General features: G+C 33.5%; 1 protein-coding gene across 3 annotated transcripts in view; it reads left to right on the top strand.

The window, feature by feature from the left end:
- The window catches only part of Dnah3 (dynein heavy chain 3, axonemal), a 547,435-nt gene that overhangs the window by 481,787 nt on the left and 49,687 nt on the right, over positions 1 to 15,961 (top strand). For all 3 annotated transcript variants that reach the window (XM_072538195.1, XM_072538196.1, XM_072538197.1), the window contains 5 exons: positions 3,139 to 3,411; positions 5,054 to 5,386; positions 11,847 to 12,053; positions 13,843 to 14,055; positions 14,237 to 14,422. In XM_072538195.1, the coding sequence (XP_072394296.1) occupies positions 3,139 to 3,411; positions 5,054 to 5,386; positions 11,847 to 12,053; positions 13,843 to 14,055; positions 14,237 to 14,422 (1,212 nt within the window). The remainder of the gene's footprint in view (positions 1 to 3,138; positions 3,412 to 5,053; positions 5,387 to 11,846; positions 12,054 to 13,842; positions 14,056 to 14,236; positions 14,423 to 15,961) is intronic.

Here is a 15,961-nt window from a genome sequence, read left to right on the forward strand (position 1 = left end):
ATCAATTATAGCAAAATATATCTCTCTCCACGTATAATGTATCCGAGGAATTCCAATTTTTTTGTTTTGATTGTGTTTTTTTTTTCATTTCTTTATTTATCCTGTTTAAAACCTCTCTGTTGTGACATGTTTCAATGGGGTCTTCCAATAGGAACTTCCAAATTTTGATAGTTGGTAGTGGCCAAATTGTTGAAACTAAATTTTTCAAATTGGCAGTTAATAATTCTGTATCTTTTGCCAAATTAACATGTATTTATATAGCGTGCAAAAAGACGTGCAAATGATAAAATTGTTTTACCAAAATGGGCCTTATTAATGGAATATTTGCAGTGTGATGGATAAATTTGAATCCACTGGTTCAGTAAATAATCAACTAACATCCGTATGTCTACCAAATGCAGGATTTTCCGAAAACATCACCGCTCTCTGTGAGAGTGTGCAGGAGAATCCGAGGCCGTCGTACTTTTGCGTCGTAGCTTGGGCCTTCAACCGTACAAAATTCAACTGACCCAGGAGTATATGCAACGATGTATGTTTGCTGAATGGGCTCTGGGGCAGGTGGAAACTGATCCTAGTTTTTAATGAAAAATCATCTTCAGCGATAAATCTCATTTTTGGATGAATGTGTAGGTCAACGAACAGAATTACCAAATTTGAGACGATAGCAATCCAGATGAGATTTAAGAACATCTAATGAATGCCGGAAAAGTTACTGTTTGGTATGGATTTTTGGATGACGTCATCATTGGACCATATTTCTTTAAGAACGACGTTTGTCAGCCTATCACCGTCAACGGCGAGCGCTATAGGTAGACGATTACGAACTTTTTTTTTGCCCTAAATTGGATGATATTAACACCAGTGAACTGTGATTTTAACAGGGCAGTGCTACGTACCACACAGCTCATCCCACATTGAACATTCTGCACGAGCGATTTGAGGGCATGGTTATCTAACTTGAAGGTGATGTGAACTGTTAACCGAGATCGTGCGATTTTACTTAGACTCTTTCGTGTGAAGTTCTATGCGAATAACTACAAACCACAGCGGCTCTCAAATCCCACATAACCCATTCCAATGGTCAAATTCAGCCTGATTTATGCTCCAGAGTCATGGCAAACTAGACCATGACACTAGGCAGACCTTGATTTACATTACTCCAGTTACATGATTTATTTTATTTTTTCAGTAAAGAGATAGCTAAGTACAGTATGTTGATTATTGTAAGCACATATATCAATAAAATACTCCTTTTGATACTGTTAACTATGAGAACCATCCAATAACTGCATTATTGAATACGAATCTTTTGTTTGTTTTAAGTGGTACTGGGAATTTTTCTGGATAATGTTAAATGATACGAAGCGTTGTCTATTTGCTACTTTAACTAGAAATACAGTATGCGCCAGAATATACAGTTCTAAAAGATATTTAGTTATCAGGATAATACTGTAAATCTTCAAAGTGTGCTCCATTGTGGTATAGAAAATTTTCATAACGATTTCACAGATTTTTAAACATAAGAGTCGTGAAAAACGAGACGATCTTCTGACCTAAATCAGGCACAGTTTTGGGTGGATCCGCAGTGCTGAAAATTTTCTCCATCGACGTTTCCCAGGTTTAATTATCAGGCAGTGTCAGATGGGGACAAGGTGATGTGTATGTAAAATCAGTTCGACGAGAAATTATCTGTCTTGGAAAGGTTTTTTGCAGCATAGTAACAAACTGTTCAGCAGTATTGCAAGTCGCTCCATCTTGTTGGAATCACTCTTTATTATTCCTGATGTATTTGGTACTCAAATCTACCTAAGATTTTAAAGAGGCGTCACAGTAACTTATTACTGATGTTTAACCTTACATCTTACATTCTTTATATATATATATATATATATATATATATATATATATATATATATATATATATATATAAAGGTAAAGAGATATCGGCATAGCTCGCAATAAAAAGAGAAAAATATAATAAAATATGTGTATAAGATGAAAGGCATGTGTTGGTTGTTGCTCTGGAAACCTCAGAGTCTTCTAACATTATTGCCACAAATTGGTCGCATTGCTCCTGTAGTGATCCTTTCCCAAGTTAATATGCTCCTTTTCTAACTTGGCTGCACCGTACTAAAGACGACCAATAGTCAGAAATACGTATATACGGTTGTCTTTCATCTTATACACATATTTTATTATATTTTTCTCTTTTTATTGCGAACTATGCCGATATCTTTACCTTTATTTTACTATTAACTCGCATTATCCTTTTTATTATATATATATATATATATATATATATATATATATATATATATATATATATATATAATATATATATAATAGGGTTCTATTTTGCACTAAGGCCTTCATCTCATTCCAAGACTTTTCTTGGTCTCTTATCTCGTCCATGATGGATCTTCTCCAAGTTTGTACTAGGCGACCTCTTTTTCTTTTCCCTTGGGGATTCCACTCTAGGGCAGTCTTTGCGATACTGCAACTATTTTTTCGGAGTGTGTGACCGATCCAACCCCTCTTTCTGGACTTAATTTCATTTTGTACCTTCTTTTGTTCGGTCAGGTGTAGCAGATCGTAGTTTCTGATGGTGTTAGGCCAGAATATACGAACATAATATAAGACGACGACACCTGATTGACCTTAATAAACATTTTCGTATGAATGAAAATAATACTCCATTATGCACACTTTTTCTTGCTCCGTGAAACCCATATAATATCGATGCAATATCGTGCCGAAACACAGGCATACGCATCCGGGTGCGCGTTCACCATTACTCTATATTTTGACGCATACCGTATATACAGCTCTACAATTTGTCACCAAAATATGTTCGGTCCACAATTATGATGTAGGAATTATGATGTATATATTTTGGTATATTATCCTAAATGTTAATGAAAATAACAAAATATGTGACAATAAACAAGAGGTTTCAGGATCTAACTTTAATATTAAAAATCTGTTATCTAAAAGACATTAATATGTTTAACAAATTGTAAATACATTGTAAAAAGCTGTCTTAGATCGATCTGTTAAGCTACATGAACGATCTATTAAGCTTAATAACTCAAATGGTTGATACTGTTAATTAAAAAACATGTACTTTTATTTTTACAGATGTCACCTCAAATGAATTTGATATTCGAGCCTGCCGATTTGGAGCATGCCTCCCCAGCTACAGTCTCTAGGTGCGGTATGATTTACATGGAACCAGCTCTTTTGGGATGGAAGCCTTTTATGGATTCGTACATGAATACATTAGCAAAGTTACTCTTAATAGAACAGCAAGAACTGTTGGTCGAGTGCATGGAGTGGCTGGTTCCTGCCGTGTTTAAACAAGTCCATAAGACCAAAACATTTGTTGAAACCTCGGATATTCACCTGTATTATGTAACTATTTTTCAACTAGATTAATTAGACATTAACAAAACAAAGTATTTCCTTCTATTCTTTTTCGGAATTTTTCCATTTTGAGTTCGCCGTTTTAACTCTCTACGGCTTTCTATACTCCCAGTTAAGTTATATAAGACCTGTCTCCCTCAAAGTATTCCCTATATATGTTTATGCTCTCAGAGCTGGTGTTCCTATCCGTTTTCTTCCTGCAGCTCCCCATTTCATTACTTTTTTTGGCCATCCACGGTCTGGCGTTCTTTGAACATGGACGTACCATTGTAGTGCACTGTTTTCTCATTTTTTTGTTATTTAGTATTCTACTTTTATCCGGTTCCATATATTCTTAGTCCTTGTTCCGTCTCTTATACAAGACATCTCATTAACTCCAATTTGGCTGTTCTTATTTTATTTCGTATTGTTGTTGTTGTGAATGGCCATACTTTCACTTCGTATAGGTTGTTTTTCGTGATACTGTAAAATATTCTTATACTCTAAAATATTAATTTTTCTCTGACGTTAGTCCCTCTCATTGCTTCAGATAGTGATTTCCTGGGTACGCTGTCATACGATTTTTCCAAATCTATGAAGATTTTGTGTTTCAATGTTTATCTCTTTGTTTTTCTCGATGACTTATTTCATGATTAATATATTGTCAAGGCATGATATCGCTTTCATTGTAGATTCACATACCTAGGAATGGATCTGGTCGCAAGCAATGAAGAAGAACCGGAAATAAATAGAAGGCTTGTGCTGGCAAATAAAACCTATTTCGCGATGGGCCACATATCCAAATCGCGAGACGTACACCGGAAAACAAAACTCCGGGTCTATAAAACAATAATCAGGCCCATAGTAAGTTATGGTTGCGAAACATGGGTGGTGACACAGAAATCTGCCAATGCATTAGATGTGTTTGAAAGAAAAATATTACGTAGGATCCTGGGCCCAATAAGTGAAAACAACAACTGGCGAATTAGGTACAATAGAGAAATATACGAGCAATATAGCGAACCAACTCTAGCACAACATACTAAACTGCAGAGATTACGATGGGCAGAGCACGTGGTCCGCATGCATGAGAATAGAATCCCCAGAAAATTATTAAATGCAAGAATGCAGGGAAAAGACCTGTTGGAAGACCTAAAAAGAGATGGAAAGATGAAGTCGATGAGGATGCCAGGAACTGCCTGGGAACGCGTTCATGGAAAAGAACAGCGGTAAATAGAGATGGTTGGAGAAGCCTGTTGAAGGAGGCCAAGGCCCGATTTGGGCTGTAGCGCCATTGGATGGATGGATGATATCGCTTTCCGGAATCTAGCTTGTTCTGCATTGTGTTTGTTCATGTGTTGTTATATTTTACCTTTCATTGCTGTGGAAAAGATTCTTGCAATTGCAGGCATTACACTAATCACTCTATAGTTATTAGTCGATGTCTTGTCTCATTTTTTAAATATAGACGTATATGATAAATTCAATTTACGTGGAATGTCTTCTTTTTAAATTTCATTAAACGACATTGGAACAAATGATACAGCCATTCTCTTCCTAGTTTCAACAATTTCGTTTACACATCACAAAATATTTAATATGGAAAAATTTAACAAACTTTTTATCGAATATACATTTTTTTTATTTTTAGTCATTCACTAGACTTTTTACCTGCTTAATACGAGACGAAAACCAAGTTAGTACCGTATGGCTGCAATGCACACTAATATTTTGTCTCTTATGGGGTCTTGGATCAACATTAACATTGGAAGGAAGGCAGACCTTTGATACATTTTATAGGAAATTATTATACGGAGAAAACAGAAAATATCCTAAACCTAAATCATTCAAACTAACGAAAAGTCAAATATTTCCCGATCGAGCTAACGTATTTGAATGGGTCTACGATAAGAAAAATAACGGTACTTGGATTAATTGGACTGATACAGTAGAAAAAATCGACAAAATCCCTCCAACTGCTAAGGTAAGTGGTATAGCTATCTTGTACTTAAGTTACATATTTATGTTTATCATGTATGTCAGCGTTTATTAAACTTATGACTTATACTCTGCTATAGGGATGTTCACTAATTTTTAAATATTGTTAAATTCAATAGGTTATAACATATATAAAAACATAGCAAACATAAAATTGTTTAAAAATATATATTTCTTAAGATAAATCAATTCTTAATTTCAATTCTGATGGAGGCTAGAAAAACGGCTCCTCGCAGCGAGGCTACGGTGTGTGACGTCAGCAGTCGTATCGACAACTTGTTTTGTATACGTATATACGAAGTGTGGCCAGTTCTTTAAATATTTGATCACTGATAATGAAGCCAATTAAGTGGTGTTTTGTTCCTGGGTGTCTAAATACATCTAAAAACAATTCTGAGAAGATTTTTATTACATTTCCAAACAATTTAACACCATATTCACATAAAATTGTCAAACCACAGGTTTTTATATCTGTACCTCGGAGGGATACTATACAACACTATGTCCATTTTTTCAATTTTGACAATTTTACAGACTAATAATTAACTTTTATATTTTTATTTAAAGGAATAGAGCACTAGGTCCTAAACCATTTGCTGATAAAGAAAGTGACCTTTAAAAGAACACCAAATCCATTTTTACTTAGAGGGATAAAACACCATGTGGACTTAATGTTTTGTCCCTCTACGCATATGAATTACCGCCGCGCATATCTCTATGATGAGAGGTAGACTGTTAGTAATCTAATAATTATACTTTTGATATTTATGGTGTGTTTACAGTGATTTGTTACTACTAATAAGAACAATGAACCATAATTCTCGTAGGAGAAAGATTCTTGAAGTACCTACTAAAAAGTTCTGCGAATTCTTCTACTGCATTTACAGGTAAGCTACCTTTTTGCTCATTATTTTTAAATTATTAAAAAACATAACCTCAACAGGATAATGTAGTGATTTGATACCAACCTTAGACTAGCAATATTATTAAATCTTTTACAACCAATATTATACGCCTTGTTTAATTTCAGAATCAAATAATACACCAAGCAATGATGTTTTAAATGAAGAGCATATTATTAGAGATGCCTTGAGTTGTGATAACGAAGATCAGTCTGATATAGAGAAAAGTTCTGATAAACTATTCGTAGTGGAAATGAAATAAGATCTGCATTACTAAAATGGGCAGATACCGTCATTCCTGACAGTAACATAGAAGAAATCATCCTACGGTCTTACAAATGTCACGGCCAGAATAAAAATGTTAGCATTAATACTTGTTTAAAAAAGTAAAAATTATCATCCAGAAGTTTCTACTAAAGAGTAATACCCACATGGAGGCGGACACTGTCCATGCGCTGATAGAGCGAAAGAGAAAAAACTTAACATTTCTATTTACACGGCCTGGGACTGGCAGCCGCTAGTCAGATAAACCTCAATGAAATATACCATACATACTATGGAACTAGAAGAATTTAAAAATTTAAGGTCTTTGTATGATGTCAAAACATCTTAAAATCCGCCTTTGATTAATAGAAAGAGACATTAACAAACAACAAGTTCTTCTGTCAAACTGTGTTTAACTGCAAGTTAAACAAAACAGCATTGGAACTATGTTTTTAAAAAGTAATTTTCATGACGAAAACCAGGAAATTGACCTTGTTAGGTTTCGAAGGCGACACCTTACATTGCCAAAAGGTTTGCAACTGCTATCACAAAGTCCAATACTTATATCACAACAAAAGTATAACGATCTATTGGCATTACTGTCAAATGTTCCTACATTTTGCCATGATTTTTATCAAAACTTAAAGCATACCTACTAGTAATACTAATAGTGACTATCCAGAAGGAGACTTACTTGAGGATGACTGAGTGGTTTGTACCTAAAATGCCATTTTTACATACATATTTGTATTTGTAAAGGTAAATTGTATGGTTAAATAAATTTTGTCAGTAAAAGTCAAATAGGATTGTAGTTGTTATTGAATACCCCATACTAATTCTTACAGTACAATAACTTTATTAGATGGATACAACACCATGTCCGTTAAAAGAGTTAAAAAACACAGGAACAAATTTGTTTTTAATTATAACAAATGTATTATGTAAATAACAATAAACAGAATGTTCTAGTAAAATATTGTTTCAATATCTTAATAAAGAGCTGCAGCAATAATACTTTTTGGCGAAAAAAAGTTTAAAACTGCTCTCCTGTAAAGTTTTAAAAATGAACATAGTATTGATTCCTTCTGAGGTACAGATATTTCCATTTATTTTTTTTTTCTAACTTGCATAATAACTGCCTTTTCTAGTTTTTCTCTCTCTTTGTAGCGAACACCACTTATTTGGCTTCATTATCACTGTATAAATACTTAAAGAACTGGTTACACTTCGTAAATACGTATACACAACAAGTTGTCGATACGACTGCTGACGTCACACACCGTAGCCTCGCTGCGAGGACCCGTTTTTCTAGCCTCCATCAAAATTAAAATTTGATTTATCTTAAAAAATATATATTTTTAAACAATTTCATGTTTACTATATTTTTATATATTTTATAATAAACTCCTGGACAAAATTAACGCACCACTTTAATTAATTTAAATATTTACAATATGAACATAAATAAAACTAAGTTACATTGAAATAATAATAAACACGTACAGATAAGTCCAACATGACTTTACCATGACCTTAATTTATCTTATTGTTTGGTTAAAAATTTTTTTTTCCGGAAATGCGTAAATAAGCTTGCATAACTCCAAATTGCAAGAAGAAAAAAATCAGTTAAGTAACACAATAAAATGCATCTGGATCAACACTAATACCGTGTAGGCCCTCCCCTACTTCTTATGACTGCATTTATGCGTCGAGGCATGCTTGATATAAAATGTTCAACAAAAGCTTGCGAAATATTCTCCCATTCTTCAATAACGGCCTCAACGAGTTGGATGTGATTGGCAATAGGGGGTCTACGACTTTGAATCTTTTTTTTGAAATAGTCATATAGATGCTCTATAGGATTCATGTCCGGACTGTTAGGTGGCCACTCTAATAATGGAATATCAACATCATTTAGGTAGCCAATAACCTGTCGAGCCACATGAGGACGAGCGTTGTCTTGCATGACTAAAAAATTAGGTCCAAGAAACGGAGCAAAAGGCATTACATGTTCGACAATAATGTTGTCTAAGTAATAATGGGCATTCATAGACCTCGTACGTATGGGGACCAACTCTGTACGAGCTTCAAAACAAATTCCTTCCCAAAACATTTTAGAGCCACCACCAAAAGGTACTTTAGGAGAGATATTGCAGCTGGCAAACCTTTCTCCTCGCCTTCGCCAGACACGCTCACGACTATCTGGAGCTTTTAGGCTTACTAGTCTCATTAAAGAAAAGAACTCGTTTCCAATCATCGATGGTCCAATTTTGATGCAATCTTGCAAAATTCAGTCTCTGAACCCTGTGTTCTCTGGTAAGCAATGGTTTTTTGGTCGGTTTCCTGTTGCTCAATTCTGCTTCATGTAAAGGTCTTCTAACTATTCGAGACGATATCGCGACATTTCGAACATCTGCTAGTTCACTTTTCAACAAATTTCTGGTGACTCTCCTATCTTAGAGAGCACGTTGTCTCAAAAAACGATCATCAATTTGATTAGTGCAACGTTTTCGCCCTTGCCCTGGTCTTCGATGGTACGACCCTGTTTCATTATATTGCTTCACCTTGCGACTGATACTAGAATGGTGTCTTCCTAACAAACCTGCAACGTATCGCATTGAATATCCTTCATCTAGGAAAGTCGATGCTCGCACTGCCTCCTCCATTGGCAAATTTCTTTGACAGTTCATTTTTGTATTTGATTTTTATACAAATGAACTTCCAAACATGCATGTGATGAAAAATATCACAATAAAAAGCTTGTTTCTTACAAGCACTTTGCTTTAATCGGCACTTTTTATGAAAAGTTTAACTCACTTTTAGACTAAAACGAAGTTTAATACAAATTATTGCTAAAACAAGACTATTGTTAGATTACATAACAACTGTCACTGCCAAACAAGGTCCATAGGCAACTTGTCGTACAGTAAATTATCAATAAATAAAGATTATTGAGAAAAAATGTGAGTGGTGCGTTAATTTTGTCCAGGAGTTTATATTGAATTTAATTGAATTTAACTATATTTAAAAATTTGTGAACATCCCTATTCAAAGTTGAACGTACGACTATGAATTATGTTCCTAAAATAGTATGTGTATTTTGTATTTTTTTGGATGCAGCTTCGATCATACTGCAGCCAATTGGTTTATTGTATATTTTCCATTCGGTTTAAGGATTTTGATGTTAACGACTACTTAGGTACCCGAAACCGAAGGCTTTACGTACTCTTCGAAATACAGTTATGGCTCAGTTAAATCGGACTTCGTTATATAATAACGGATAAGTGCCAAAAATAACAATTCCAAAGAATAATGCCATCTTGCAATTAGGGTGTAAATCTTTGTATAAAAATGTTTTTCTGCAAAAAAGCACAATATTAGCGGTTTATAGAAACTGTATCAAGCGGCATTTGTTATTATATTTTTTTAAGAAAAATCTCTATCAAATTAAGAGCCAAGTGGATTTTAAAGAATTAAAAACCTTTACAACGGAAATTATAATGTTAAATCAAGTACCAATAATAGCACATATGATTTTTAACTATCTGTACCTACGCGTCCACTGATGGACATAGGTCAGCTCAGCTCTTTCTCAGCTCAGGTCGTCAATCCATCTAGTTGGGGAGCCGCCTCTGCTCCGCAGTGCTTGTGGTTTTGGCGTTTTCTCGACAATCATGTTGTCCATCAGTTGTCTGATAATCTGGCGACGTGTCCTGTACAATTACGTTTTAGCGACGTGATTTTTTCGATAGCGCCTGTTGTTTTTGTTCTACAACGTATTTATTCATTTGGGATTCGGTCTCTCGGAGAGACATTCAACATTTTGCGCTCCATAGACCTTTAAGTCACGCAAATCTTGTTCACTACCTTTTTTGTGAGTGTTCATGTTTTCTCTTCATAAGTGAGTACAGGTAACACACACTCGTCCAATATTTTCCTTTTTAGGCATATGGGTAGGTCCGATTTAAATATATAGTTTAATTTACCAAACGCGCTACACAGGCTGGTACTATGCGGTGTGGAAGCTCACATGTTTGGTTATCTCTGTCCAACCAAATTCTATGCATGAAGTGTGTATACGACGCAGTCTGCTCGCGACGATTTAGCACTAGATTAGTTATTATTTGCATCTTTCTTATCTTAATCTTTCGACTGACCTCCAGAGAAGCGTAATATAATTTTTTTAACATTATTATTGCATCATCTATACAATCCGTTATAAGGACAATGTCATCTGACAATCTCAAATGACTGAGCGTCATTTATGTTAATACCAAACTCGTTCAGATCTGCCTTTATACAAGCATGTTCTAAAAATCTTGTCGTGAATAGCTTTGGAGAGACGGTGTCTTCTTGCTGTCAATGGTTTGTTGTATTCTGCAGACTTCTCTATCAGATTCTTTATCACTAGTAATTGGTCATTATCGCTATATTCCTATATAAATCCAGCTTATTGTCTGGGCCGATAGAAGTGTAACTTAGCTTCTAGTCATTTTTTTTGATAATTTTTGTGAAAAGCTTAAGGACGTTAATTTTTTTAAATCTGTTGTATCTCCTTTTTGTGTAATAAGACCATTGAGAACAGGTTTTTCCTTGGTAGATGCACTTGGTGAAAAGTTTAGCTAAAGCCAGAATAATTTTATTTCCTCCTAATTTGATTGCCTTGATCACTACTCCATCATCGCCATGAGATTTTTTTGTTTTTATTTCGGACCTAGTGTTTTGTCTTCGTATGGTGTTATTTCTCGCATTTCTTTTGATCTCTGATTTGATATTTTGGGCACCGCATAATCTTTTCTTTTATTGATGCTCTTATACATTTCACGATAAAATGATTCGACAACCTTAAGGATTTCAGTTCTATCCGTAGTGATGTTTCCATCTTATTTTGGGGGAAATTTAACCTAGTTAAAGTAATTTCTATTTCATTTCCATTCCATATTTCCATTTCTAAGTCAAGAGAAGATCGCGTGTGTCCTTTGCGAGAATTTAAAAAAGTGTTGACTTTAACATCTTTATTAAACTATCTCAAATTAACTAAACTATATACCAAATTGTAAAGTATTATTATGTAATAATATGTATCTTACCGTCTGCGCATGTCCCTTCGCTAATAACCCTTATTGGCTGATACAGATATATTTGTGTAAATAATAAAAAAATTCCAAAAAAGATATTTAACTACAACTATATAACATTGACTGAAATAATTTATTTTTAAACATTAATGTTTGATCTTTCCGGTTCTCTATTTTTTGATAAATGTTTTTATTTTCCTAGGCAAATGAATTGATTATTCAAACAAATGAATCGTGTTGTCAGAGATTTTTTCTAAAGATGTGTCTCGATAACAAAATACCGATTTTATTCATTGGACCAACTGGAACTGGCAAATCAGCAGTGGTAATGGACTATATGTTGAATTTACCGAAGGAAAAATTTTTGCCCAATATTGTTAATTTCAGTGCTAGAACATCATCGACTTTGGTAAGTATTTTATATATTGTTATTCTCTTTACCTTTAACTTGCTACTGTTTATATAATTTTTTTCCAGGTCTCTTTATTCTTAAACTTCGTTCCTGACGTTTTTCCAAGTATTTCAATAGCAATATATCTAATGATACTGGCCATCTTCCTTAAAATTGTATTAGGACTTCCTTTCATGTCATTTTTTCTACTATTTTTACCCTAAATAGACTTTCTTTCTCATTCTTTAACATCCATCAATTGATTTTTTATGGTCCTTTCCGATATTTTTGTTTAGTTTCGCTTTTATTTCGATGTCCAGTACAAGCAACTAATGTTGTTAGCTTAATGTTTCATTAACTGTTAGTCTTGTAGTCCTTCAATCAATCAATCAATCAATATTCTTTATTTCATTTGACTTTTACAAGTATTGAAATGCGTCAAATACAACCTATAAATAAGTAAAAACTATAAGTACATAAAAGCAATTAACATAAAAACATACCTAATATAAATTATACACAAAAACATACAAATTGTTAAAAGGATGCCTGCAAGTATTCCTCTAACGAATAGAAACTGTTTACCAGAAGTAAGTCCCTAACTGTTCTCCTAAATACATAAATATTTGACTCTTTAACATAATTAGGTAATTTATTATATAAACGAACGCATGTTGGGTAAGGGCCCTTGCCCACAACGGTCAAGTGACGAACAGGGGTCACCAAATCATTTCTGTGACGAAAATTGTAGCCACTCATTAAGGAAACATCATTTCTGCAAATAAAATTGCATCTATGTGACTTTACATAAACAACACAACTAAAAATATACAGCGAAATTACAGTTAAAATATTTAATTGTTTAAAAACTGGTTTACAGAAATCCAAGCGCCTTCTAAACGTCATGGTACGAATAATTTTTTTTTTTTTTGAAGAACAAGCACCTCATTAATTCGCGAGCAATTTCCCCAACAAACTAAGCAGTATTGTAAAATTGACTGTACATGAGCAAAATAGTAAAGTTTTAAGACATCTAGGGAGACAAAATTCCTAAGTTGCCATAGAACATAACAGTGCACAGACAATCTTCCCACTACATAATCAACGTGAGAGCTCCAAGACAAATTAGAATCCAGGTAAACACCTAACAACTTAGTGGAGTGGTACCACTGACCCATTGTCAAGTTTTACTAATGGACTCATCTGCATAGTAGAAGGTGAAAAGGTTACCATATTGGTCTTTGATCCATTTATGATGATGATGATGATGATGATAGTGTGTTTGGCATGGAAACCAGTCCTTTTGCCACAGATTTTTAAATGATTTATGTTATGTTTATCAATTAAAAACTTGATTGTACTAAATTTATATTATATATCCGGATGCATATAAGTGATTACATATGAGTTCGTATATAGATTTCTGATTCAATGACAGTAGGTGGGTTATGTTTACTGGAAGTTGCACATTACTTTTAACTAGGTTTTCATAAAACGTAGATGAGAGTGATTTGATCCATTTAAGATTAGGGCATTATTTAAATAGTAATGAGTCATACTTTTTACAAGACAGTTTGCTTTTTATACTATATGAAAAAAATTATTGGAATTTAGCGCAACTGTGGTATCGTCAGCAAATTGAGTAACATCCTGTAGTAACGAGTGTAGTCCTTACCATCATATATATTTTTTTGTCATGAAATAATCTATTAAGAAATATTTGTGAAAATTATACTATATTAAAAAAATTAAAAAAGACAAACTAACACTCTTCTTTTTGATTAAAGTCTTTTATATTTACATTTAGACTCAGGAAATGGTAATGTCAAAACTAGACAAAAGAAGACGTGGTGTTTTTGGTCCCTCAATGGGCAAACAATGCATATTATTCGTCGACGACGTAGGTATGCCGCAGAAAGAAACCTGGGGTGCTCAACCAGCGGTTGAACTGCTTCGTCAGTTTATCGATCATGGACATTGGTTCGAAAAAGATACATCAATGCTTTATCTTGTGGACATAGTAAGTATTTACAATTTTCAGTAAACTATAATACTTCTACAAACAATTTAAAACTTTTAAAGCTATTTAATATTTCTTTCTTCCAGCTGTAATAGTTACGTAGAATTTTTAACGAATCTGTGTCTGTATTGCAGTTATAAATCATTTACATTTTTAGTAGTTATTTATGTACTCTTTTTAGCTCTTCGTTGGTGCAATGGGAGTTCCAGGAGGTGGTAGAAATGAGGTCACTGATAGATTTTTAAGACACATGCAAATTTTTACCATTGACTCTTTTGACGACAATACTTTGAGCAAAATATACACGACGATATTAGATTGGCACTTTGCTAAAGGCTACGTGGAACCAGTAGCAAGGCTTTCGAAGGTAGTTATGAACAAATATTTCCTAATTCAAGAAAGCAGCGTTTAAATACATTGATGGGGTTGTTACATGTTGAATAGATGAAAATGGCTTTAAAGGACCTAAATTTACGTTTTTATATTTGAAATATTCCAACATAGTTAACACAAGTTGTTGTACTTGAGAATTAAATGGTTTACCAAGCATATTCTAAAAAGAAAACCCTTAAAAATATTTCATATCAATCCGTTGACGTGGTTTTAGTCACATTTAAATCTCTAGATGAATGTCAATCTAGAGGTTGGAATAAATATTACATTATTGTCATTACCTAACAAATACATCCTAAACCTAATAATTTAAACAAGAAAGTAACGGTTAATCATTATAACAGCTGTTTGTTAACAAATATGTATATTCGAAGTATAAAAAAGGATTGAATATTTAAATGACAGGAATATAATTTATAAACACGCTACAAACGCTGTCAAAACAAAACTTCTGATTGCTAGTAGGTAGGTAAATCAATCACCGACCATCGTTCCATGACTATCTGTGTTCGATGTATGCTATTGTATATGAACAGGCGGCTTACGTTCATCGCTTTAGTTAGGAAAGAAAAGTAATATAAACAATTATTTCGTGAATAATGTCATACTTGTGCAAAGATCTGAAAGATGGACTGTATGTCTCTGTATACATCATTTATACTCGCTACGTATCCTATCCAGTTCCAGTTCCACTTTATTTATGGTATCTTTTCTGCGTCATACATTTTTGTTAGGGCTATATTTATAACAACATTTATCAACTATATATCTTACTCTTAATTTCGACAATATCGACCGATCAGTGGATCACTGAGTCATATACTGATATTAGACCAATTTTGCAGTTTACCTTACTGCACAATTTGATAATTTAACACTTATTTTATCCAAATTCTCTGAGTCAAACGCTTTCTTATAGTCCACAAATATTGGTCCAGTGGTTTTTTGTATTGCACAGTTTTTTTCTAAGCGCTTTCATAACTAGTGTTGCTTTCTGAACATACGATGACCTTTATATTACATATAAAGCCATCACAAAGGGAGGAGAATGTCTATGTTCAATCTAGAACTCGCAGGTTTTCTCCCTTTCGCATTAGGTGTATATATTAACATAGAAAATAAAAGCAAAAGAGAACTATAATTATGAAACTCTATTTAAAAGTAAAATTAATAAAAACAAGTTATATATATACATAAAGATTATATAAATCATTAATATTTACAAATTAAAATATGCGTAGTAAAGATAAAAAAGAAGTAGTTACTCATGACAACGATTGTTTTACAAAAGGTGAACAAATTAGCGTGAAAACACAGCTGTTGTGAAAACCAAATATTATGAGACGAATTCTGGATATCTATATCACACAAACTAAACCGCTTGTCTACAAAAGAAATCATGAGTATGCTAAAATATGATACAGCAGGAACGACCAATGACTTTTACAGCTGACTGCCAGATAAATATCAATGTAACGCAAATAGGATGATTTTGTATATAAGATAAATAATG

This window comes from Diabrotica undecimpunctata, chromosome 7 (genome assembly GCF_040954645.1).
Source record: "Diabrotica undecimpunctata isolate CICGRU chromosome 7, icDiaUnde3, whole genome shotgun sequence".
Taxonomy (NCBI): domain Eukaryota; kingdom Metazoa; phylum Arthropoda; class Insecta; order Coleoptera; family Chrysomelidae; genus Diabrotica; species Diabrotica undecimpunctata.